General features: G+C 44.5%; 1 protein-coding gene across 1 annotated transcript in view; it reads left to right on the forward strand.

Annotated features, from left to right (window-relative positions):
* LOC130486531 (connector enhancer of kinase suppressor of ras 2-like) overlaps window positions 1-27981 on the forward strand; it is a 513126-nt gene that overhangs the window by 175211 nt on the left and 309934 nt on the right. Inside the window, exon 2 of the mRNA XM_056859816.1 lies at window positions 1455-1618. Within this exon, the coding sequence (XP_056715794.1) occupies window positions 1455-1618 (164 nt within the window). The remainder of the gene's footprint in view (window positions 1-1454; window positions 1619-27981) is intronic.

Genomic DNA, 27981 nt, shown 5'->3' on the forward strand with positions numbered 1-27981 from the left:
CATGTTCCTGACCAGAAACAACCCCTAGGAGCCTCTGGTTATCGCACTCAGAAAACACAAGTAGCCCATCAGTACACACATTGTTCCCCAGTGGGCAAATAGCAATCTCCAGAGCCATTTCAAGACAAAAAAACCATCAGGGTGAAGGCTTACACTCCCTCTGTCTATATGGAGAATCTAAGTTTCAACTGGAAGTTCCCAGTGAACATCTGCTTGACAGGGTATAGGAGCTGGCTATTGTGTACTGTGTACTTAACCTGGGTTGGTTAAGATCTTCATCTGAGCTGTACCCCTTTAGATTGTAGTTGGAGCAACTGAATACTCCTCTGTAGATTGCGGGACATCAGCAGCTCTTTCTTCAATCCTGAGCTGCCTGCAAAAACTGGATTTTGGAAGTACTACAATAAGAGCACGTAGAGTATGCTCACCTCTATACCTAGGTCTAAACTGACTGCAATCTCTCCCAATGTATTTTGATTTTCTGACAATTCCGCAATACAGATGATTATTTATGTTGGCTAGACTAAATGCCATTCCATCGGGGGAGTTAACGGGTCATCTAAATAGGGTACCATATTGTGAGAGAGTATCCCGATGTGGTTCTGGCCAAATAGACACTCTTCAGCATTCCTTGTTTAGTTGTGACCTGCACAACAAAGTGAGAGACAGAAGGATAAAGACTTTTATCTGGGAATCTACTTGTGAATTGGAAAATTTGAGGGTTCTTTTAGCAGGGGTAGATTTTAATACTACATTGGCAGTTGCCAAGTTTTTATCTCAGTCAGTCAAGCTAAAAAATACTACTTCTCTTATTGTTTATCTAGATATCTGTGTGTGTATAGATAGATGATAGATGATAGATGATAGATGATAGATGATAGATAGATAGATAGAGTTACTTTTTAAATTTTGATCTTAATTTGATCTCAGGGCCAAATTGGCCATATGAAAAGTATAAGTAAAGAATACTCCTCTGGATATAACAATCGTGTGACCCAGCCTTGCATTCTGAATGGTACCGCTCAGACAACAGATTTGCTGCCATACTGAGACAAAGAGCTGGGAAATGACATGAGCCTATATATAGGTGCTCATGAATACATATATGTGTTTTTATGGCTACGCACACTGCACAACTGTGACTGACTGCAATTTCCCCGCGTCTGCAACGTCCATATACACTCAATAACTCCTCACGCCATAGGAAATCTGATAGAGGATTCACAGCGTCCTTAATATCGAGATACGGTGCTTGACTTCAAATGTGTACAGAATAAAAGACACATAGCATTGCACTAGGTATAAAATGTTATTGTTCCTCCTTGCATTCTCTTCGTAAAGAATATCGCCTTTGTGTTTCGTTGAGATGAAGGCAGTCTGACTTCTGAAGCTGCAGTGAGCCAACAAAGTGTCATTTGTTTCTAAATGTCTTCGTTGTTGCTGTTTTAAACCAGGCCTTGACGACTGCCTCCAACAATACATAAAAAACTTTGAGAGGGAAAAGATCAGTGGCGAGCAGCTGTTGCACATTACTCATCAGGAGCTTGAGGAGCTGGGAGTCACTCGGATTGGCCACCAAGAACTCATCCTGGAAGCGGTGGATCTGCTGTGTGCTTTGGTAAGTGAGTCCATTACTTTAGAACGCCCTCCACGGTAATTTTTATGTATCTTCTCAATCCAAGGAAGTGCTTACGTAGGCACAAAACCGGGAGCGCCTCTATTCAGCAAAGTGCATTGATCATATTGTTGTCCTAAATGTAAACATCCTTTTAAAAGAGAGAGAGATTCTGCGTCCCTTCCAAATGCTTCAGCCAGCTCTAGGGCTGCCAGCCTCGAGGTGGGACCTGGGGATCTCATAAGAACATAGGAACTTAAGAATGTAAGAAAAGCCGTGCTGGATCAGACCAAGGTCCATCAAGCCCAGCAGTCTGTTCACACAATGGCCAACCAGGTGCCTCTAGGAAGCCCACAAACAAGACAGATGCAGCAGCATCGTCCTGCCTGTGTTCCACACCACCTAATATATTCAGCATGCTCCTCTGATTATGGAGAGAATAGGTATGCATCATGACTAGCATCCATTTTAACTAGTAGCCATGGATAGCCCTACCCTCCATGAACATGTCCACTCCCCTCTTAAAGCTTTCCAAGTTGGCAGCCATCACCACATCCTGGGGCAGGGAGTTCCACAATTTAACTATGCATTGTGTGAAGAAATACTTCCTTTTATCAGTTTTGAATCTGTCACCCTCCAGCGTCATTAGATAACCCCGTGTTCTAGTATTATGAGAGAGGGGGGAAAGCTGCTCTTAGTCCACTCTCTCCATACCATGCATAATTTTATAGACCTCTATCATGTCTCCCCTTAACCGCCTTCTTTCCAAACTAAACATCCCTAAGCGTTTTAACCGCTCCTCATAGGGCAGTTGCTCTAGTCTCCTGATCATTTTGGTTGCTCTTTTCTGCACCTTGCAATATCCTTTTTTAGGTGTGGTGACGAGAACTGTACACAGTATTCCAAGTGTGGTCTCACCATAGGTTTGTACAAGGGCAGTATGATATCAGCAGTTTTGATCTCTGTTCCTCTTCTAATTATGGCCAGCATGGAATTTGCCTTTTTTACAGCAGCCACACACTGGGTTGACATCTTCATCAAGCGATCCACTACCACCCCAAGATCCCTTTCTTGCTCTGTTACTGCCAGCACAGATCCCAGCAGTGTATTTGTGAAGTTGGGATTCTTTGCCCCATTATTCATCACTTTACACTTGCTCACATTGAATCTCATTTGCCATTTTAATGCCCATTCTTTCAGTTGTGGAGATCCTTTTGGAGCTCATCACAGTCCGATTTTGTTTTAACCACCCTAAATAATTTGGTGTCATCTGCAAACCTGGCTACTTCGCTGTTCACCCCCAACTCCAGGTCTCCCGGAATTTCATCTCATCTCCAGACTACAGAGATCAGTTCCCCTGGAGAAAACGCATGCTTTGGAGGGTGGGCTCTATGGCATTGTACCCCACTGAGGTCCCAGTCCTCCCCAGGCTCCATCCCCAAATCTGCAGGAGTTTTCTAACCTGGATCTGGCAACCCTAGGCCCCCATTCCACACCGATGGCTGGGGGGGACCTGGCAACCCTAGCCAACTCCCTGCAGAACCTTCCTGCTCCCCTTTCTGTCTTTTCCAGAATCTGAAGGGCTGTATCGTCACACATCAGTCCTTTCACATGGAGACAGGGTTGCCATCTCTGGGGTGGGAAATACCTGGAGATTTTGGGGGCGGAGCCTGAGGAGTGTGGTGTTTGGGGAGGGGAGGGACTTCAGTGCCATCAAGTTCAATTGCCAAAGTGGCCATTTTCTCCAGGTGAGCTCTATCGGTTGGAGATCAGTTGTAATAGCAGGAGATCTCCAGCCACCATCTGGAGGTTGGCAACCCTTCATGGAGGGGGTTACCTTCTCCAAGCCCCGATGGGTTCTTGGACAGACCCAGTTTCCAGTGAAGCCCAGAGGGGAGACATCTACAGTTGTTAAGAAACATGACCATTCCTTTTGTCCTACCATCAGTAGCACCCTGCTTCAGGCCAAGCCCATGAGATAGACTCATTCACAGTATACCATTCCTCCAAGCACACAAGGGCCAAACTACATGTTATGATTTTTTAGTGGGTTTGTCTGGGTTCCCTGACTTCTCTGAATCGGTCAGTCACACATCAACTGCTAGTTCCCTACTGGAAATTCATTTTCCTTGCCCACCAAACCATTGCCCGGCTCGGAAGCGGGGATCGCTTGCGCACGTGGCTGCACCAACACAATTGTGTCATTTCTGGCTTACACCCAGAAGCTCCACATCACAATGGGCCTTTTACCACTCAAACTCCCAGTTTGAGTGGTAAAAGTCCCTTTGCAATGCGGCACTTCTGGGTTTAAACCGGAAGTGACGCGATTGCGTCGGTGCGGCCTCGTGCACAAGATCCCTGCCTCAGCTCTACCCCTAAAACCTCCTGCCGGAGGAGAGGGGGGACATGACAACCCTAGTGTACATACTGCTGGGCTATGTGCGCAGACCCCCCCCCCGCCCCCACTAGGGCACATAGGCCTATTTCAAGTTGGGAAAATGGCAGATCAGAACCTGGGACATGTGCACTTGGGAAGGAACTTGCAGATGACCTGTCGAAAATGATAATGTATAGTTTGCCCCAATGTTATCTTGTGATCGGTGCTTTAAGCAACAGGACAGACCATGCGTGGGGAAATGAGGATTTATTGCAGAAGCAGTTAGGTAGCCATATTGGAGAATGAAAGTTCAGGAGGAAGCTGGACTCACTCTGCTAGTCCCTATTTTTCAGTTCACACCCAAAGAGCTGCACCTCTTATGTGTTGCACAGTCATAAACAAAACAAAACAAAACCTCGAGAGGCCTTTGAATGGAAAAGCAGTTTTAAATACCAGAGAAAATGAAAATGGTAAATCCAAAGAAATGTTGGCGTGCCATCTGTATTTTTGCTGGAGTTCCTAAAATTTTCCTTTCAACAGCTCCTCTTAATGAACACATCCAGACTGTTTTAAACTCATCCAGTCTGTTTTTCCTCCCCTAAAAAGCAGTTTGGAATCAGAGCCTCTCCAGCTAACACCAATAATCTGCCTTTTTGCTGCATTTTACATAAGTTGATGTTTCTGAATGGTTTTCAAGGGCAGCTCCATGTTCAGCAAACTGTGGTAGTCCCTCTCTGGGTATCCATAGGCCCAGCACAAGTTTGCTGATCACGGCTCTAATGTACAGCAGCCGCGTCCATACTGAAGTCTGATTCTGTGCCACCTCTCTTCTTCCGTTCCTTTTGGGCTCGCCCCAGTGACTTGATAATCTGCACATTGTATTTCATGCTCATGCATGGAAGTCCAAGTCTTGAGGATACAGAAGTGCCAGATGGCAGTGATAATTAGACTGGAAGATGATTTTTAAAAATATGTATAACTCTACCCCTCTCCTTTTTCCCCAAGAACAGTCAGACAGTGGGACCAAATGAGGAACACAGAGATTGTGACCACTTATAAGGGACATCTTTGAATTGATTTGCTTCTTTCTTGAGTAAGGTTGCCAGATCCCTCTTCGCCACTGGTGGGAGGTTTTTGGAGTGGAGCCAGAGGAGGGTGGGGTTTGGGGAGGGAGGGACTTCAATGGCATAGAGTCCAATTGCCAAAGCGGCCATTTTCTCCAGATGAACTGATCTCTGTCAGCTGGAGATCAGTTGTAATAGCAGGAGATCACCAGCTAGTACCTGGAGGTTGGCAACCCTAGGTGCCCTCCCTATCCCTCTGGAAGGGAATTCCAGTGGCGATGAGGTGGGTGCCTGCTTTGCTGGAGCTCAGAGGGCACTTCAACGTGACTGGTTTTTCAGAGGCTTTGGTTGGGTATGTACTGTTATGGTGGGTTGATTTTGTTCTTTTTTATTTTATAATATAATAATAGATACAGAAAAATATAGAAAATACAAAAAATACAGTAAACAGAAAATCAAATACATATAATAAACCCTACTGAGTTTGCTGCTATACATATAATAATTCTTGCGTTTTGTTATGTCTATAGGCCGTTGGTCCTTTTGGGCAGACCTTCCTGAGTTATACATTAAGCTGTACTTGTGCTTGGATTTTGTTTTTATTTTATTTTTTGTTGTTTCATCATTTCACTGTATGTAAGCCATCTTGAGCTCCTTTTTAAGGTGGAAAGGCAGGGTATAATAATTTCAGTTAAATTAAAAAAACACCAGTGTGCCTACTGCATTCGTTAATCTGCAACAGTTTGTCTTCTATAGAGTTTTGAAGTAGGGTGTATTAATCAATTGACCAAACCATTTGCTTAAAAAAAGAACATGTAACACTTGTACAGTGCACTCCTAAATGGTGTTACAACTTTCTGAGCCCACTGAGTTCAAAAGAAGGGTTAACTTAGGGTTGCCAACCTCCAGGTACTATCTGGAGATCTCCTGCTGTTACATTTGATCTTCAGCCAATAGAGATCTGTTCACCTGGAGAAAATGGCCACTTTGGCAATTGCTCTATGGTATTGATATTGTTCAAGACTTTCTATGTTGAATTGCTCAAGACTTACTCTTCCTTGGCTCCATCGTCAACCAAAAGGGAGACTGCAGCCAAGAAATCAGAAGGAGATTGAGACTGGGACTCTAATCTAGAGAACCTGGCTGGTTTGAATCCCCACTCCTCCACATGAAGCCTGCTGGGTGACCTTGGACTAGTCACAGTTCTCTCCGAAATCTCTCAGTCCCACCTACCCCACAAGGTGTCTGTTGTGGGGAGAGGAAAGGAAGATGATTGTAAACCGGTCTGAGACTTCTTAAAGGTAAAGAAAAAACTTCTTTTCCTCCTCCTCCTCCTCCTCCACTGACCTGTACAAAGATAACATCTCTGCCTATTTCCAGCTTCTTTTGCAGAGATACTTTCCCCCTTTACCGTACTATACCACAAGCTTGTTAGATTTCATTTTGTATGGAAAAAGTAAATCATTGGTTAAATGAAAAAGGTTTCACCTGTAAAGGTCTTTTTCTAAAGCTTCTTTCTGGAAGTGCTTTTTCTTTTTTGGTAGGTACCAAAAGAAAAAGACCCACTTTTATAAATTCTACTTGTCCACGGAAGGGGAAATGTAACATGCCAGAAAATGTTGAAGTGCAGTGAAGGTCTCTAACAGTTAAAAGTTAAAAAGAGGCATTTGAGCAGTAAGATGAGCCAACTGCGCAGGAAATGGCTCTAAAACAGACTGCTTCTGTTAAGGATAGGCAGTTCGCCCTCCCTAACCCCGGAATTTTACCCAATATTTTTGGGAGGAAATGTCCGAATTTGGAGCTACTGGAGCTCTGAACAGCACCCTTTGTGACTCTGAGCCATTTCTCGGGGATGAGGCCAATGTAGCCCTTTCCAGACATTTTAAAGTCAGGTTTGGGGGGGGGGCAGGATTGCAACAGCATTCTCCCTCCTTGAACCATCTCTGTTCACTGGAACACTTCACAGAGCCTGTTGTGTATGCCTCCCTGGTTTTTCAGAGTTCCCAATCATGTAGGGTTGCCAACCTCCGGTCCAGGTGGCACCTGGAGATCTCCCGCTATTACAATTGATCTCCAGACAACAAAGATCAGTTCCCCTGGAAAATGACTGCTTTGGAGGGTGAACTCTATGGCATTATACCCTGCTTTTTCTCTAGCTCCATTGCCGGCTGTGTTTTAGTTGTGAAATGCCGTTGGAGTTGTTGAGATTCTGTTGAGATGAAAGCTCCTTAAGCAGGGTGTGTGTGTGTGTGTGGGGGGGGTTATGAGCTCGAGGAACAATTGGCAACTTTCATCAAAGGACTGCTCTGTCCAGATGATTTTGACCTGCAGCTCACTTGCAAGTACAGGCTAAAGATAAGGATATCTCATTTGCTTCCAGCTTTGCAATTTCTATCTGCATAATTAGCATTTTGAGGGCCAGTAGAGTGTAATGGCCAACTTCAAACCATCAAATTATGATAAACCACATGCTGATTTTTACTAATAGTTCAGTGGGAAATACATGGATGCAGCTAAAGAACTACCAAAGCAGCTTTTTGCAGGGTGCTGCTAGTTTAAGGTAACTGCCATTTTGCATTGTCCAGAGATCCGTTTCACGAATAATATGTCAACACTGGTAATGGAAAGTGTTGTCAAGTAGCAGCCGACAGGCAACCCTGTAGGGTTTTCAAGGCAAGAGATGAACAGAGGTGGTTTTGCCACTGCCTGCCTCTGTATAGCAACCCCGGACTTTCCTGGTGGTCTCCCAGCCAAGTACTAACCAGGGCCGACCCTCCTCAGTTTCCGTGGTCTGACAGCATCATGTTAACTTGGGCCATCCAGGTCAGGGCAATGTCAGCATTACAGCAAATGAAATGTGTAGGGCAAGGTATAGATATTGTCATAAATAGGAAAATCCAACATTATGTTACAGAAGAGGCTCTGGGAAAAGAATAGGGGTACGGTCTTGCAATCCAGGGATCTTTAAGGCTTTCCAATGTCACCCAAGGTTTCTCTTACAGAAAGACAAGCATACACAGGCATACAGTGTTGGATCCTATCAGTACTCCAGGATAAGGCATTGGCGGGGTGGATTCTTCCCACCTTCCAATTTTCCCAGCAGCCTTCTGTGTGCCGAAAAGGTGATGTTGAATGTTGAAGGACCCATGTAGACAAAAAGCTATGCAACACAGATGTTACCATGAGGTGAGAGAAGTGAGTGAAATTGCCACTCTTTGCCTCCTTTACGGGTCCCCCAATGCCCAACAATGCCTTTTTGGCATTCAGAGGGAGCTTTTGGGAGAAAGGGAAGCAGGAAAATTTTGTTTCCTGTAGCAGTTTATGCTGGCAGTGCACAGGATCCAACTAGGGTTGCCAAGTTTCTCTTTGCCACTGGCAGGAGGTTTCTGGAGCAGACCCTGAGGAAAGAGGGGTTTGGGGAGGGGAGGGATTTCAATGCCATAGAATCCTATTACCAAAGTGGCAATTTCTCCAGGTAAACTGATCTCTATCGGCTGGAGATCAATTGGAATAGCAGGAGCTCTACAGCTACTACCTGGAGGTTGGCAACCCTAGATCCAACCCAGAAATTCCAGTTGGGACAAATAATCTTGATTGGGTTTGTTTGGATGATTATGCTACTAAGAAGGACAGCTCTCTATGTTATTGAGGCCCGTTGACCCCAGTTTGGAACATGTGGGCCAGTTTTCAGGTTGTAAAGTAAAATTACATGTCAGGCTGCAGGAAACAATCAGTTCTGAGAACAATTACTACTAAATATTCTTGACTGATGAATAGACCCTTAGCGAGAAATATTTACATCCCATGTTGACCCAACACATTATAAACAACATGAGAGTTCAAAAATGGACATGCATCTTTCCCAACAGCGGTAATGAGCCCTACTGGTCAGGGCTTTGAATCTATAGGTCTTTCCTCCGAAATGCCTCAGTTTCTCAGGCAGCCATTTCACACTCTCTAGCCAGGATAACTGTGCTCCTGGAATCAAGCCTTTGTGCAAACTGTTTCTCAGACTTAAGTACATTTTGATTAGACCTTGGGGGCTTGACAGAAACTTGCCACGTCCTGTAAGCCTTTCAGCAAGCAAGACTTAGGGAGTTCTGGGGTTTAGATTAGACTGAAGTCAGGAGGTTACAGACCTTTAATATTCTATATAATAGGAAAATATGGCAAAGGGATATAAATCTAGATCTTCACTCCTACACAATCATTTTCAGGCATCCCACACTCAGGGAAACCTTTGCACATCAATTTATTTGCTGAGGAACGCTTTTCAAACGCATCCTGTGATAAGTCAGCTTTCTTTCAAGTCCATTTTTACTGTAATATTGTTGTTGTTGTTGTTACGGAACTGCTGGATAAACTTCAGAGGAACTCCCAGAATTCCTGGGAATACATCTCGAAAAGTTCTGTAGAATATAAGCCTGGCTAAACGTACCGTATTTTTCGCTCCATGAGACGCACTTTTTTCCTCCTCAAAAGTGAGGGGAAATGTCTGTGCGTCTTATGGAGTGAATGTGCACACAGAGCTGGCTGGGCGCCCTGGAATGACGCGAGCCGGCTCTGTGTGCACCCCGTTCCAGCGCGCCCAGCCAGCTCTGTGCGCACCGCCCGCCTCCCAGCTGGCCGTCGGGGTGGGGAAAGCTGGCTCGCTCGTTCCAGCGCGCCCAGCCGGCTCTGTGCGCCCCGCCCGCTTCCCAGCTGGGAGGCGGGCAGGGCGCACAGAGCCGGCTCGCGTCATTCCAGCGCGAGCCGGCTTTCCCCGCCCCGATGGCCAGCTGGCAGGCGGGCAGGGCGCACAGAGCCGGCTGGGCGCACTGGAACAACGCGAGCCAGCTCTGTGCGCCCCGCCCGCCTCCCAGCTGCCGGCTTTCTCTGCCCAGACAGCCAGCTGGGGGGAGGCGTCTTATGGTCCCAATGCGCACGCGCCCAGCCTGCTCTGGGCGGCACCACCCACCTCCCAGCTGGCTGTCGGGGCGGGGAACGCCGGCTCGCACCATCCCGACGCGCACGCGCCCAGCCGGCATTCGCTCCATAAGACAAGTTTTTAGAGGAGGAAAACAAGATTTTTTTCTTGTTTTCCTCCTCTAAAAACTAGGTGCGTCTTATGGAGCAGTGCGTCCTATGGAGCGAAAAATATGGTACTTCCTTGGCTCTTCTGTCATTTTTCAGGAGAGGTTACATCTGGATTTGTCTTCCAGTTTCCTTATAAGCATAAGCTTTTGCAGGTTACAGTTAGGGTTGCCAGCCTCCAGGTAGTAGCTGGAGATCTCCTGCTATTACAACTGATATCCAGCTGATAGAGATCCGTTCACCTGGAGAAAATGGCCATTTTGGCAATTGGGCTCTATGGCATTGAAGTCAGTTATACTCTGTTTGATTGCTAGATGGTATGCCAATAAAGGTATTGAAATTGAAATAATAATGGCCAGTGTGCACTGAAGTCCCTCCCCTCTCCAAGCCCTCCCCTCCTTAGGCTCCGCCCCAAAAACCTCCTGCCAGTTGTGAAGAGGGACCTGGCAACCCTAGTTACAGCCCTGCTGTTTAGCTCCTTGATGTCAACCCCATCGCCCATGTTGACAGATGAACTGTCCTCAGAGGTTGCCTGGAAGCAAAGATTCACCTTTAAAGAGGAATATGGATCTCCATTTCTGAATTATTGTTTTTGTTAATGTTATGGGAGTCATACAGTTTATAAGGTCAGGAGGTGTATTAGTTTAGGGGAGGAGCTTTGTCTCAGTGGTAGAGAACCGGCTTCTCATACACCATTCCAGTTTCAGTCCCTGACCTCCAGGTAACAGGTGTTGGGATGACTTTTCTTTTCCTGGTAGCCTGGAAAGATACTGCTACTCAGTATTGAATATCATGTATGCGTAGGTTACACACGAGGCCGGAGACAGAGTTCCAACAGCTACCACTTTATTTTTAGTCAGCACGTAGGGTCGCCAACCTCCAGGTACTAGCTGGAGATCTCCCGATATTACGACTGATTTCCAGCCGATAAAGATCAGTTCCCCTGGAGAAAATGGCCGCTTTAGCAATTGGACTCTATGGCATTGAAGTCCCTCCCCAAACCCTGCCCTCCTCAGGCTCCGCCCCAAAAACCTCCCGCCGGTGGCAAAGAGGGACCTAGCAACCCTATCACCACGTTAAATAAGGTTGTTCTTAGTGATCTATCCAGCTTGAAGATGCTTTAGAATGCTGCTTATAAAGACATAGCCCTTTCAAAAATAGAAAACGGTCCGCTTTTCCCCCCTTACAATGAATGGAACTTCACTAATCCCTCTGAAGACCCCGCCTGCTTTTCAGCAATGGAAGGAAAGTACTAATAGGGATGGATTTAAGTATGTCATGGGAGTGTACAATCGCAGAGGGACATGATGACATTTCCCATTTTAAATTGGTTCAGTTCAGTATTGAACCGCAAAGCTGAAGTGCTGTCATTAAAAAAAATAGTTATGCCAATAATATCCTGGGGTGGGGGCGGGTGAATTTTCATATTCTCAAGGCTCCCTTCTTTATAAAGATACTTGGTGCTCATCTTGTCTAACTTCCTATGTTATGTGTGAGAAGGAATGGGGCAATTAAATCCATATGAATACAGTTATGTACCACTGAACTAAGAGCTAGTTTTGGAATGCAGTATCTGCAGTGAAGGCACTTGAATATGTAGGGTTGCCAACTCTGATTTGGGAATTTTCTGGATATTTGATGGCAGTGCCTGGGGAGAGCAGAGTTTGGGGAGGAGAGGGAGCTCGGCGAAGGTGTGAGTCTGACTTTCAAAGCTGCCGTTTCCCCCAAGGAAACCCATCTCTGTAGTCTGGAGATCAGTTGGTCTTAGTGTTGCCATCCCTCAGCTGGCAAACCCCACAAGCATTGGGGGACACTGACTGCAGAAATTGGCATTTCACAACGCTCTAGGAATTCCCTAAATCTCTATGGTAAAAATCATAGAGGTTTTGGAGCTCCAAGAGAATTTAGGGTTGCCAGGTCCCTCTTCACCACTGAAGGGAGGTTTTGGGGGCAGAGCCTGAGGAAGGCGGGGTTTGGGGAGGGGAGGGACTTCAATGCCATAGAGTCCAATTGCCAAAGCGGCCATTTTCTCCAGAGGAACGGATCTTTGTCACCTGGAGATTAGTTGTAATAGAGGGAGATCTCCAGTTAGCACCTGGCACTTGGCAACCCTAAGAGCATTGCATGACACACTGATGTTACTACTGGATACATACTTGGAAGTCATATCATGGTGTCATATACTGCTGATCCCCCACCTTTTTTTGCACCTGCAATGGGAGTCTGGGGTGTAGGAGCAGGAGGACAGTTAACCTGGCCTCCCTAGTTGCTATTCCAGGAGAACTCCAGGCCCTGACTTGAGGCTGGTAACTCTATTTGTTACTAGGAACAGATTTTAGAATGCCTAAGACCTATAATGCCAATTTTCTTCCTTTGTCATTAATATACGACCAATGCAAAGCAGGTTTGACTTAACTCTGCATTAAACTGCAGCTAGCATGTAGTTAATTTGTGATTTGTAAGCCACCTTGAGCCACAAGGAAAGGTGGGATATAAATATTTTAATAAATGCTCAAGGTGAAGATCTAACATCCCTGTGCTCCCTCAACTTCTTCCTGAAGAGCCAACCCATTTTTTTATCTCTTTCAAACAATTCAAGATTTCATACTATCCTTTCTCCGTGTAGTAATACTGTCCCCTGTTCTGTTCGGAAAGCTTTCTCTTTCAAGTGATGTAATTCTTTTTCACCTTAGACTTTAATTTTGTAAATACTGAAGAATAGGGTTGCCAATCTTCAGGTACTTGAAGAACAATAAGCAGCAGTAACTTAGCCAAAGCAATTCACAAGTATTATAATATTTCAAGTAAACGTTTGCATTTTATATTATATTCAATTCGATTCTTTACAGGGGTCCGGTTATTGCCCTGTTTCGACTTGGCCCCCAACCAATGCCAGAGCAGGTTACTGAACAGCTAGCGTTGGCTCCTGAGGAAGACCTAAAAGGTCGAAACAGGGCAATAACCGGACCCCTGTAAAGAACCGCACCCTATTTTATAAGGGGAATCATCGGAACCACAAAGCCACAGATGCTGAGAGCATTACCATCATGCGAGATTATCTCAATGCGCTTAATATTAAGGACTGCACTCTAGCGTTCTGAATTTTCTTGCCGTTGAACACCAATGGTTCAACTGATTTTGTAGTCTTTGTTGGAATTTGTTTGAATTATTATATGATATGAATGTGCAATATCATTGAAAAAAAATTCTTTTTGAAGATAATATAAAATGCAAACATTTACTTGAAATATTATAATACTTGTGAATTGCTTCGGCTAAGTTACTGCTGCTTATTGTTCTCCAATTATCATACAGCAGGCTAACTTTTGTTTACTGTACTAACCTTCAGGTACTAGCTGGAGATCTCCTGCTATTACAACTGATCGACAGCCAATAGAGATCAGTTCCCCTGGAGAAAATGACCGCTTTGGCCATTGGACTCTATGGCATTGAAGTCCCTCCCCAAACCCCGCCCTCCTCTGGGTCCACCTCAAAAACCTCCCGCTGGTGGCAAAGAGGGACCTGGCAACCCTACTGAAAAATGAGTTTTTAATCAGAAATCTGTATTCATGTCTCATTTGAACATAAACCGTGGAAAGTATATTATACGGTCTCTCCCTTTCCTCACCCCTAGTCATGAGTTTCTTTTTGCTAACATAAGATTGAAACCCTCATTTTCATAGATCGGTGCTTAAGGAGATGTAAGCAGATTTTGTTTCTTTGAGACACGGGCTCATATCTCTATAGTGACAGGAGTAATATCAGCATTATATTTCTAACATACTAGTACATTTTTTCCAGGTTTTTTTTGTTTAAAAACACAGGAGAGTCGTACTTCATAATCGTAAAGTGCTTCTTTTATAATGCAGTTCCCAATCCAGAGAAGCTCTTAACAGAAGAGCTTGGTAATTATTTATAAATATGAGGAAGGACAAATCTTCTTTATGGCCTCTCTAGATGACTCTTTAGCTTGTAAAGGCTTAGAGGATTTTTTGTGTGTGTGTGTAGACTGATGATGTATGCAGGAAAGTGTTGAAGGAATCCAAATTTGGGGTATATTATCAATAATAATAATATTTATATAGCAGCCCAAATAGCCAAGACTAGCCCAATCTTACTAGAGCTTGGGAGCTAAGCAGGGCTCTGGTACATGGATGGGAGACCACCAAGGAAGACCTGGGTTGCTATGGAGAGGAAGGCAATGGCAAACCACCTCTGGTCACTTACCTCTTGCTTTTTAAACCCCTTGAGAGGTCACTGTGAGTCATTAGGGACTTGACTTAATTATTATTAATAATGTTTTTGTTAATAATAGCATTCCCTCACCAAATATGCAATGTTGCCTATACCAAGTCCAGGCTATTGGCCCATCTAGTTCACCATTACCTTTGATAGGGGAGGGGCTGTGGCTCAGTGGTAGAGCATTTGCTTGGCATGCAGAAGATCCCAGGTTCAATCCCTGGCACCTCCAATTAAAGGGACTAGGCAAGTAGGTGATGTGAAAGACCTCTGCCTGAGACCCTGGAGAGCTGCTGCCGGTCTGAGTAGACAATACTAACTTTGATGGACCAAGGGTCTGATTCAGTATAAGGTAGCTTCATGTGTTCATAGCTGCAGTTTTCTAAGGCCTTAGCACAGAGAGATTGTTTCCCACACCTGAAATTCTTTAATAGGAGATGCCAGGGATTAAACCTGGGAATTTCTACATGAAAAGCATGAGTTCTCCCTCTGAGCCACAGCTAGGGTTGCCAGCCTGCCAGGTCCCTCTTCCCCACTGGTGGGAGGTGTTTGGGGCGGAGCCTGAGGAGAGCAGGGTTTGGGGAGGGGAGGGACTTCAATTGCTAAAATTGGGAGGGGAGGGAGTCCAATTGCCAAAGCGGCCATTTTCTCCAGGTGAACTGGTCTCTATTGGCTGGAGATCAGCTGTAATAGCAGGAGATCGCCAGCTACTACCTGGAGGTTGGCAACCCTAGCCACAGCCAGTCTGATAAACTGGGATGTTTTACAGAGTGACATCTGTTTATATCCCGCCTTTTCATTATGGCTGAAGGTTGCTTAAAATTCCAAAAATTAAAAATATTTTTAAAAAGCAGAGTAGCATTATCGGTTCTTGTAGGTTATCCGGGCTGTATGACAGTGGTCTTGGTATTTTCTTTCCTGACGTTTCGCCAGCAGCTGTGGCAGGCATCTTCAGAGGAGTAACACTGAAGGACAGTGTCTCTTAGTGTCAAAGTGTGTAGGAAGAGTAATATATATAGTCAGAAGGGGGTTGGGTTTGAGCTGTCATTGTCCTTCAAAAGTATCAAAGGTATCAAATTGTGGACTGTAGTCTTTGTTAGTCCACAATAGCCATGTAGATTAACTTTGGATTCCACATGTTAACAGACCACTTCAGGATACAATGGTTCCACATTAACATACCATACCCTAATTAGCACAATATCTTAATACTTACAGGACAATGTCTTTTGCTACGATCAGCAAAAGACAAAAGAGACCCCCTCACCTCTGCAGGAGTGTATCGTATACCTTGCAGTTGTAGACAAGTTTACATCGGGACCACACAATGTAGCATACAAACAAGGATAAAAGAACATGAAAGTTTACTGCAGACTTGGCCAACCTGAGAAATCAGCAGTGGCTGAACATGGACTGACCCAAACAGGACACAGGGTCTTATTCCAAGACACTGAAAGACTGGACCATTCTACCAACTATTTTGTCAGATTGCACAGAGAAGCCATTGAAATTCATAAACATCAGCACAACTTTAACAGAAAAGAAGAGAGTTTAAGAAAGAATAAGGCTTGGCTTCCTATCCTGAAAACCTCCAGACTAACAAAGACTACAGTCCACAATAACTATGCGGATTAGCTTTGGATTCCACATGTTAACAGATCACTTCAGGATACAATGGTTCCACATTAACATACCACACCCTCATTAGCACATTATCTTGATACTTACAGGACAATGATTAGCACATTACCTTTAATACTTTGCAGGACAATGACTCAGCTCAAACCCAACCCCCTTCTGACTATATATTACTCTTCCTACACACTTGACACTGAGAGACACTGTCCTTCAGTGTTACTCCTCTGAAGATGCCTGCCACAGCTGCTGGCGAAACGTCAGGAAAGAAAATACCAAGACCACGGTCACACAGCCCGGATAACCTATAAGAACCGATGAACTCTGACCGTGAAAGCCTTCGACAATATTTAGAGTAGCATCAATTTATGCATTTATCCCCCTCCCCAAGAAAATGCCTACAGTTTAAGCCTATTTAAAACTCTCACAGATAATATGTTCCTACAGAGCCTCCTAAAAAACATCTAAAGAGGGCACTGTGTCATTCCCACCTGAAGGAGTCCTCAGGAATCTGTGTCGGTGTGATCCTTACTTTCTTCTTCAAATTGTGAGGAGCCAGTGAGCTAACTTCCTCTTTTCCCTAAAAGTTTCACAATTATTTTAGAAATTATTTCTCATGGTTTTTTTTTTAATCTTCCCCTCCCCAAACTCTGCCCTCCTTAGGCACTGCCCCCAAATCTCCAGAAATTTCCCAACTCTGAGTTTGCAACTCAAGGAGTAACTGTAGTTTGCTTTGGTAGTATGGCAACAACTACATTTCCCATACTACTCTGATTTGAGATGTTGTCGTGTGGAGGGCTTTTGTAGGGGTATCAGAAACCATCCCTATATTTAACAGCTAACTGTCTTTGACCATATTTGCAAGCTTAAGTTTCCTTAAGAAATTTTATATGTCTGCAAAGTTTTATGCAACCCAGAGAGACTGATGCATCTGAAATACTTGAATTTGCAAAAGCAGCACGTACTAAATATTGAATTCCTTGGTTATCGCTTATAGCGTATAATAGTATTCCCTTCAGAGCTCTTATCCAACCCGCGAGCCGAGGCAGCCACCACCACCACCACTCCTGATGTGGGCTGGCAAACCTGCTGCAGGCTCACCAGCCAAGGCAGCCACCCCCACCCCCACCCAGTCCTGATGTGTCAATTATCAAAGATTGTTAAATAAAATAAAATACTGTAATAGCCCATTCTTGAGCTGACGGGGAAGAGGTGCAGCCGCGCCTTCTCCTAAGCTGTTTTGCATACACCACAAAACACAAAAAAAGCTGTCTTGTGGCTTTTTTTAAAAAATGAAGCCTTTTGCCTGCTAGAAAGCAGGCGCAGCAACCATGTTCCCGGCGCCAGCGTACTGGCGCGAATGGGGACAGGAAGCCGCCTAAATGGCGGCTCATCCCCCCGGCCCGACCCAGGAACGCTCCGGTGAGGCCATTGTATGCCAGTTCTGGCGGAACTGCCCTCCCCGTCAGCATAAGTGCGTGTAATCACATGATTACACGCACTTACGCTGGCGGTGAGGTCATGCCACCTCCTAAAGAGATTTGTCCCGAATCTCAGGAATGGGCTGTAAGAGTGTTATTGGTTTAAGCATGTTTGTATTATAAGTAAAAAATAAAGTTAACAAATAATATCATTCATTGGCTTTGCCTGTGTCTGCTATAACGTTTGTATCTCTGGTACCTGGCATTAAATTTTATGGTACCCATGGCCCAGCTCGACCAAGTGACATTTATGTCATATCCAGCCCTCATAACAAATGAAGAAGAAGAAGAGTTGGTTTTTATATGCCGACTTTCTCTACCACTTAAGGAAGAATCAAACCGGCTTACAATCACCTTCCCTTCCCCTCCCCACAACAGACACCCTGTGAGGTAGGTGGGGCTGAGAGAGTATGACTAGCCCAAGGTTGCCCAGCTGGCTTCATGCGTAGGAGTGGGGAAACAAATGCAGTTCACCAGATTAGCCTCCGCCACTCATGTGGAGGAGTTGGGAATCAAACCCGGTTCTCCAGTTCAGAGTCCACTGCTCCAAACCACTGCTCTTAACCACTACACCACGCTGGCTCTTGACACCCTGGCACAGATCCTGTTCTGTTCATAGACTCTTGATTGTTCATTTCATGTAAAATGGCACTGCAAAGCTCTGAAGTGGGTAGAACTTTGGTGAGATTAAAGCTTAATACAGACTTTGTTACTTCATTACACCGCTGTTTATTGGCTGGCACAAAAGTTGATTATTCTCCACTGGTGCATGTCCAAATTAATTTACTGAGTCCACATTGCCAGATGTGCTCTGACTCACACACATCCCAGTGTTACAGTGTCCGTGGGTTAGTTCTCCTTTCTTCTTCTCTCGCAGCAAACACAATTTCAGTGGTTGTGACCGTTTCTTAATAGGTTGCTAAGAGCAACTTCAGATTTTTGAAGAAACATGCGCTGGCTTGGCATCATGCACAGGGAAATGCACAAGCATCCTTCTTTACCAATATAGAAATACGAAAACAGGCAGTATAGCTTCCTGGCATCTGTTAGCAGAGACATTATTTCAACTTGCAGCGTGCTCACTCAAATTCAGGAATATGTAATCCACCATTCTACACCAGCATGGTGTAGAGGTTAAGAGTGGTGGCTTAGAGCTCTGGACTCTGATCTGGAGAACCAGGTTTGATTCTTCACTCCTCCACATGAGCGGTGGACTCTGATCTGGAGAACTGGATGTGTTTACCCACTCCTCTACATGAGCGGCAGATGAGCGGTGGACTCTGATCTGGAGAACTGGATGTGTTTACCCACTCCTCTACATGAGCGGCAGAGGCTAATCTAGTGAACTGGATTGGTTTCCCCACTCCTACACATGAAGCCAGCTGGGTGACCTTGGGCTAATCATATTCTCTCTGAACCCTCTCAGCCTCACCTACCTCACAGGGGCAGGTGCGAAGAAGTTTGCAAACCATGCAAAGCAACACATTTGCAGCCATGCAAACCATACAAAGCAACACATTTGCAAAGCAACATGTTTGCAACTATGCGAAGCAACACCTGACACCTGGGAGTTTGCAAACCATGGAAAGGGACAGAGGCAGCTAGCTATGCATAAGGAGCAGGAGGGGGTGGAATTTCCCCTTTTGCATCAGACTCAGGACCAGGCAAATGCATTCTTTAAGTCACAATTTGAAAACCAGTTTTGAGCAAACATCAAAATAGACCTAACCGATCTTATGGATGAGGGAAAATCTGAGGACACACAACTGAAGCCCCCCACCCTCAAACCAGGGAGAGAGAGACTCAGGGGGCACCCCCTCCGCAGAACAGGTGAAAGCCCCCTTTGGCTCCCCCCCCCACAGAAACTGCTCCCTCCCCACACACACACAGACTCTGCTTCCCCCACACACACACAGGAGAAAAATTATAGAGAAAAGCCCCAAAATGGGTCTTACTGTGGATGTCTTCTGTTCCATCAGGGGGCACCCACCCCCCGCAGAACAGGCGAAAGCCCCCTTTGGTTTCCCCCCCACCCACAGAAACTGCTCCCTCCCCACACACACACAGACTCTGCTTCCCCCCATACACACAGGAAAAAAATTATAGAGAAAAGCCCCAAAATGGGTCTTACTGTGGATGTCTTCTGTTCCGTCTTCTTCACACCTGCCCCGCCCTTGCTCCCCGCAGTTCAGCTGTTTGTCGGGGCTGGGAGCTTTGGGCGTGGGTGGCAAGCTCTGCTAATTGCAAACCCCCATTGTCAGAGATGCACATTAAGGGTGGGGAAGAAGACCCAGCTTGGCCACAGGAGAATGCTGCTTACTAACTGACGGTTATGCTGCTGCGCCAAACCCCGAATTTGCCGAATTTATTCACCGAACACCCCGAACTCACTGAATTCGGCTCCCCGTTTTCCCTCCTTTTTTTAGTTCGGTTCCATCCGAACTAAAAACCGCCGAATCAGGGGAAATTCGGCTGATTTTCGGTTCGGGATGAACCAAATCGACAGCCCTACTCTTCACTACTGGCGGGAGGTTTTTGGGGCGGAGCCTGAGGAGGGCGAGGTTTGGGGAGGGGAGGGACTTCAATGCCATAGAGACCAATTGCCAAAGCGGCCATTTTCTCCAGGTGAACTGATTTCTATTGGCTGGAGATTAGTTGTAATAGCAGATGATCTCTAGCTAGTACCAGGAGATTGGCAACCCTACTCATAAAGCCTCACCAAACTTTAAAAAGTGGGGAAACTTAACAGTAGAACTACACAGCTTTAGAAGATGAGAGTTCAGGGCCTTATTCCTAAAATTACTTCAAACGCACTTCTTCCTGGTTTGCCTTGCAGGCATTTTGCCCTCTAGTTAATCTAAAACTGCTAAGCGAAAGATAGGGCTTTTGTTAGGGAGGAAAGACTCTTCGATTCTCTTTTGAAAGGAAATCCAATCATTATTTCAACTATTAGCATTTGTCTGCACACTTTCAGTGTCGTTTTATTTTTTTTATTATTATGATTTTATTTTTTGCTGCAAGTGTCCCTAAGGGAACAGAAATAATAAAATGTTTGGTTTGTGCTGTGATTATTTCTAATTTGAGTGGATGGGCCCAATTAATAGCCATTCTGCCATAATTTAAGCTTGATAAATGTCACCTAATGATAAATAGGCCAATAAAATAATATTTCTTATTTCTTCGTGTTTAATCTAATAAGAAAATAAGGATTATTGGTATTTCTGGCTTGTGTTCCCTGCAGATAGCTGGATGCATTGTGGGTTTGTCCAGAGAGGAAAATGATTGCTGTAAAATGCCCGGTTTATGCATAGAGATGTTGGGAGGAGGGAATTGGGTTTTCTGTGTCTAGTTGTGAGAAGGCTGAGAGCCTTGGGGAAATGGAGTAGACTATCAATGCAATTATATTAATAGATGCATTTCCAGTGTTTCCTGAGAGAGCAAAATATTTTCTGGAGAGTCTTCAGTAATATTGTTTTAACTGACTTCCTCGTACGCATGCAGCATTGAAATAAATGGAAACAGCACCCAAAAGTGTATAGATTTATGCAATACCTAACAGTGCCATCCTAAGCAGAATTACACCCTGTAGACTTCAGTGAACTTACAAGTAGGGTTGCCAACCTCCAGGTGGTTGCGTGCTATATACAACAGAACAAAGAGCAATAAATGAAAACAATTCACAATTCCAACATCCCAAAGGTAAGTTAAGTTGTGAACAAATGCATATGCAATTCAAAATTCCAACATCACAAAAATAAATCTTCATATGAATAGATGCATAGGCAATAGTCCAACATCCAAAAATGGTAAGTATCAACTGGGCAACGGAGTAGTTATAAACCGCAATGGGCTTCCGGTAAAATCCCCATTTCATAATCTTTTTCAAGCTTCAAATATTTCCGTGTGCCAATGAAACCCTTATGGGAATAAAGCTTTTAAGCTTGCATTTAATATGGACGACTTTATAATTTTGCAATACAGTGACTACAATAGTGAGGTGCAAGCAAGAAAAAACAGCATACAATAAATGTACAAGGACAACAAACACAAAAGACAGAGAGTTGCAATGTCTCCAATGTTCTCTAGCCTTTAGCCAACACTATGGAGCCATCAAAATCATCCAAAAATCTCCAGGTATTTCCCAACTAGGAACTGGCAATCCTAACTTTTCACTTTCCCCGGCTATATCTGATCACAATATGGGCAGCTCCTGTGTGTTTGTATCCGGAAGTCCCTTTCAAAACCTGGCTCCTAAATCAGGATTTCAAGAAAAATTGAATGTCTTTTGTACATATATGGTTGGAAACTCAGCTGAGAATTAAAGTAAAAAGGGAAAGATTTAAGAAAGAAATCAGAAGCTTTTCTGATAAGTAAATGTAGATGAAAATAGGACTAAGAGTTATTGTGAAAGCACTGTAATGAAACCTAGTATAGACATGAATGATTAGAAATGTACATAATAAGTTCTATATATATAGATGGTAAATTTACTAATTGTTTCCTGCGTGTGGCAAAAATAACAGTCTTTTTTATAACGTAAAAAACAAAAACAAATCCTAGCCCCTAGAGATGGGGATTTTTGAGTCGTCACTAGAATGTGGCAGGGCTCCTGTATGTTAATCTGCCTGGAAAGGCAATTTTGTTGGCTTCTTGAGGATCCAGCCTGTCAGTGGGGTTGCCATAGCATTGCTAGGTGACCTTGCTTCTAGGATTGCCAACCCAGGGGAGTGCTCATGAGGAGAGAGGATATGGCTAAATTATCTTTGCAATCTGCTCAGCCACAGATGATTCCATGCTAGACCAGCCCTGAATTTCTTGCAACTTTTTACACTTGCAGCCGTTCAGCCTCCTAGGTAATACTTGAATACAAAGCTCACTTAAAACCACCTCACTTCTATTCCCTGCAAGCTTTGCATTAAAGAACTCTAACTCGGTGTCTTTGAAGTCTGCAGAATTTCTTATGAAAATGAATGCCTCTTAATATAATCTGTAGGGAAGCAGAAGAATATAATGTCTATGGCCTTTGATCTGTGGTCTTTCATTTTTAAAAACAAATGAGGAAAAGCTATACCTAAAATAAGGGAAAATAATTCCACAAGGCTAAAATCTTGTTCATATGCGCACCATATTTCACTAGTCTAAAAATCCTGCATGTGCAATGGGGCGTGGGCCTGTGTATGCACACCTCTGTAGTACATACAGCACAGCATCTGCTTGGGTCTGCACCTGTACCAACTTGTGCGCATGCTACATCGGTAGGGTTGCCAACCTCCAGGTGGTGACTGTTGGAGAAGGCAGCACGTGGCTCAATAGTAAAACTAAAGTAAACCCAAATTGGGATATATGAAAAGAACTGCAAGGGTGATAAATTCTAAACCAAAACAATATTACCGGTATACACCAACATCAAATAATTAGCATACATCAACTAATGCACATATAATCTGTGTTGGAATGCACACGGAAACCTCAAACTACAAACAAAGCGAATAAGGATACAATGTTACAATGTATAAGCCTCAAACAAACTGAAAAAAAATGGATACAGTAAAGAAAAGTTGAAACAAGCCTCACCAGGCTTATATACAATGTATTTAAAGGTGGAAACAAAAGCCTCACCGGGCTGAAGCCTCACCGGGCTGTTATTGTAAAGAAAAAATGAAATAATTGGTGCAAAAGCTCAAAGTCATAGTCCATAATTCAACACAAAGAAAACCTGAGCCGGTGGATGAACAGGTGGGTACAAAGCAAGGATGCGTTTCGAAATCCTTCATCAGCTTGCCGACCACGTAATGGATTAAAGGAACCACCATTCATTCACTGAAGTTGCAATGAATCCACTGCTTTGTAAATTATTTTTCTCGTCCAAGAGGGAGACTCATATTGAGAATGTTCCCTATGAGAGAAGAAAGGAAAATATGTATGGGATGATCTGTCGTTGCCAAGAGGTCTGGAGGCAAATGCTTCAGGTGGTGGCTGGAGATCTCCAGCTATTACGACTGATCTCCAGGCAACAGAGATAAGTCCCCCTGGAGAAAATGGCTACTTTGGCAGTTGGACTCTACGGCATTGAAGTCCCTTCCCTCTCCAAACCCCGCCCTCCTCAGGCTCCACCCCCAAAATCTCCAGGTGTTTCTCTACCCAGAGCTGGCAACCCTATACCCCGGGGTCCCCAACATGGTGCTTGTGGGTGCCGTGGTGCCCAGTGACACCTTTCCTGGTGGCCGCCAGGTGTTCTTAGAAAGTGGATGGGGCTTTTATCCTGCAGAGCTTCTAACTGGGCATTGGAGGTCTGATTGGCTGTGGATTTAAATAATATAATTTTGGCAGCAGTTGCCACAACAGTGTTGGTTTTATTTGCTCTTACTTTTTCCAGGTATTTGGGCTTCCTCTGTGTGAATGACTCTACCTCCCACAGCAGTGGGGTTGCCAGGTCCCTCTTCCCCACCGTCGGGAGGTTTTTGGGGTGGATCCTGAGGAGGTGGGGTTTGGGGAGGGGAGGGACTTCAATGCCATAGAATCCAATTGCCAAAGCGGCCATTTTCTCCAGGGCAACTGATCTCTATCAGCTGGAGGTCAGTTGTAATAGCAGGAGATCTCCAGCTGGTACCTGGAGGTTGGCGACCCTAGCTGGAGGTCAGTTGCAAAAGCAGGAGATCTCCAGCTAGTATGGGTTGCCAGCTCTGGGCTGGGAAATACCTGAAGATTTTAGGGGTGGAGTCTGAGGAGGTTGGGGTTTGGGGAGGGGAGGGACTTCAATGCCATAGAGTCCAATTGCCAATTGCAGAGCTTCTAACTGGGCATTGGAGGTCTGATTGGCTGTGGATTTAAATAATATAATTTTGGCAGCAGTTGCCACAACAGTGTTGGTTTTATTTGCTCTTACTTTTTCCAGGTATTTGGGCTTCCTCTGTGTGAATGACTCTACCTCCCACAGCAGTGGGGTTGCCAGGTCCCTCTTCCCCACCGTCGGGAGGTTTTTGGGGTGGATCCTGAGGAGGTGGGGTTTGGGGAGGGGAGGGACTTCAATGCCATAGAATCCAATTGCCAAAGCTGCTATTTTCTCCAGGGGAACTGATTTCTATCGCCTGGAGATCAGTCGTAATAGCAGGAGATCTCCAGCCACCACCCAGAGGTTGGCAACCCTAAAGATGTTTGAGTCAGTATAATGCAGCTTCAAATGTGGTTTCTGTGCATAGGATTCAGTGCAGTCTGTGATTTTCTTTCCCTTTTCCATGTGTGACGAAATCACGTAGGGGTTTGCAAACTGCCACTGCTGCACTGTGCACCGTCCCTAGTGAAAGCAGAAGAGGACTCATTTGGGTGCTCTGTGACTGCTCATCTCGGTTTTCAGCTTTATCTAGACATGATAAAGTGATTGTCTTGTGTGATGAAGGCCAGGTCAAATATTTTCATTAGTCAATTTTTTTTTTTGGCCTAAAATAGTGGGAGCTGGAATTCTTCCAAGAAGCTTCTGCCAGGGTGAACCAAAGCCGCTTCGGCTTTTGACGTGCCCGGTTAGATAGAGCAGATTAATTTTCCTAATAAAGAACAGAGCCACCAAATTACTTTCAATAAACTAGGCAATGGTTCATGCAATTGTATGTTTAACGTTCAGCTGCGTCCTGACGTCACAAGCCCAACCGTAGGCTCAGCAATAAACAATGTTATGAATCAGGGATAGTGAGAATTGCCCTGTAGTTTGCCTCTCAGTCAGCATTAATAGTAATTCCACTCGACACTTCCCCTCCCCCTGCAAAATGATAAGTTAAAATTATATGGAAGTGGGTTTCTATGATAAGGCATTGTGGAAATTAGGTCATGGTGGGTTCAATTACCTCTTACTCAGATACCTCTGTCTCTTGCCCACGGAGTGTGTGATTATCATCATTACCCAATTAAAAACACCGCGGTGGATTGACAAGATTGTCGGGGCATGAATAACACCTGACATGGGGGGATTCCTTGAACAGACTCTCCTGCTTATTAGATTTCTTTATATATCTCTGTCTCCCATTTAACCTTGGAATGATTGCGTTTTAACATTGCCGCCATAAGATCTTTTGCTATAGCACCGAAGTGTCACTCCTTCTATGCTCCTTTTTGTTTCCGAATCTGGTTTTTAAAAAGGTAAAGGTAGTCCCCTGGGCAAGCACCGGGTCATTACTGACCCATGAAGTGACGTCACATCAAGTCTGGTTTTAACTGACAATTAAGAGACACCCCCCAGGTGGCTTTTTTGACAAACAGAATTTGGGGCTATTGGGGTATATCCTCCCATCTCCTTTGTGAAAAGAGTTGCCAACCTCCAGGTACTAGCTGGAGATCTTCTGCAATTACAACTGATCTCCAGTCGATAGAGATCAGTTCCCCTGGAGAAGATGGCCTCTTTGGCAATTGGCCTCTATGGCACTGAAGTCCCTCCCCTCCCCAAACCCTACCCTCCTCAGGCTTCGCCCCAAAAAACTCCCGCCAGTGGCAAAGAGGGACCTGGCAACCGTATTTGTGAAGCAGAATTGGAGAAGCGCTTCTGCAGGTCTCAAAAGAAGGCTCCCTTCTCGCTGACATTTCACTGATGAAAATAGGATTGTGTTTGGAGCAACCTTATTTTTTGTAAGAAGGATTTGCTTCCTGCGCAGGCCCGCATTGTTACACATTGCTAAGGGCTCCGTTCTGTCCCTTGTATCAATCTGATCTGCAATAGGCTATCCCGTGCTGATTGCAGAGACTAGATCTGTGTGGGTTCTTTAGTTTAACGATATAGTAGGAAAACATTATTGTCCTACAACATGGTGGCAACAATACAAAATGTGCATCAACAGCTTTAATGGCAGTGTGGGAGGAGGCAAGATGTTGACAGATAAAACTCTTCATCCCGCTGCTCCACTATTTTAATTTTTTAATTGCATTTTGACAGACCAGGTTGTCTTCTGCACTGGACTGTTTGAACAAAAGGGGCTATTCTATATACATCAAACTGCCAGCCAGACTGCTTAGCTATTTTGTCAAAACATTGCAACAGCTGATATGAGAGACTAGGAACCTCCTCCGCCCAAAGAAGTAGATTGCAGAGTCCCAGCATGGGGAAGAAAAAGTGGCCGAGAAGAAGCCCAGAGCCACACTCTCCAATAAAATCTGGCAAGCAGCTACATATTGTTGCTCTGCTGTAATGGCACACTGGGACTTGCATAGTGCCTTAGTTTAGGGTTCATGGGCATGTATTTGCATGCATGTGTGCTAGAGACGAGGCATGTACATTGACTAGTCAGGAACATAACTTCTAGAGATTTTAGGGAGGGAGCTAAACTTTGAAGAATGAAAGCATTAGCAACTTACACCAATAAAACTTTAAAGTATTTCTTTACTGTACCAATAAGGGATGGATACCACTGGAAAAGACAGTCATGCTAGGAAAAGCTGAGGGCAGCAGGAAAAGAGGAAGACCCAACAAGAGCTGGATTGACTCAATAAAGGAAGCCACAGCCTTCAGTTTGCAAGATCTGAGCAAGGCTGTCAAAGATAGGACATTTTGGAGGACTTTCATTCATAGGGTCGCCATGAGTCGGAAGCGACTTGACGGCACTTTACACACACACACACACCAATAAAATAGAAACGCTTCATGGTAAAGAGGGAAAGTTGAAACACATTGGAATAGTTTTCTCTTCAATGTGACCTTACTTACAAGTAGATCATCAGAAATTTGTTGTTAGAAAGAAAGGCCACCCAACGTTTTTTGTCAACATTAGGAAACATGAAATATACCCACAAATTATATTAACCAGAGATAAAATGGGTTTCTACACTGGTAGATGAGAGGATTTCCTTCATTCTGGTCTCTTGTTTCTCTGTTCTTCCATAATATTTGTGTGCTCTATTCCGCTTCTCCTTCATTCTAGTTCAACTTGGAGAATTTCTAGAATTAATTCCAGAATTGGAGCCTGAGCAGTGTTGCTTTGCCTTTCAGATCTTTCTATTGGTTTGCTTCTTTACTGCCCCTCTGTATTACTGATGCACACATGTACAGTGATAAAACACTGCAAAAAAGCAATCTTGATATGATTGCATCAGGACTGTTTTCATGCAGTATGTTACTGATACGTGAATGTACTCCAGCACATGGGTAAAACACCACACAAAGAATCTTGTGTGCATTGGTAATGTAGAGGAAGGGGGAAATTGCAAATAAACTGAAGGAACAGAACTTAAGGAACATTCCTGTGGCAGAAAAAAAAATAGAACAATGGAGAATCCCAAATGTGCTAATTTCGCGTTGGCAACAAGACCAGGTATTTCAGAACTCCAAAATTTGGGCAGAAATTCGGATAATGGGACTTTTGGAAACAGTATAGTTTGCCTCCTTGTGTTTTCGTTGCCCTCTTAGGCAGGTGTCTCAAGGGCCAGGTAACACATCTCTTACTTAGTTTCCCAAGCTGCTCCTTCCTCCAAAACCTTAAAAGAAAGCAGTAAGGGAAGCTCTTGAACAGCAGAATGTTT

This window comes from Euleptes europaea, chromosome 13, assembly GCF_029931775.1.
Source record: "Euleptes europaea isolate rEulEur1 chromosome 13, rEulEur1.hap1, whole genome shotgun sequence".
Taxonomy (NCBI): Eukaryota; Metazoa; Chordata; class Lepidosauria; order Squamata; family Sphaerodactylidae; genus Euleptes; species Euleptes europaea.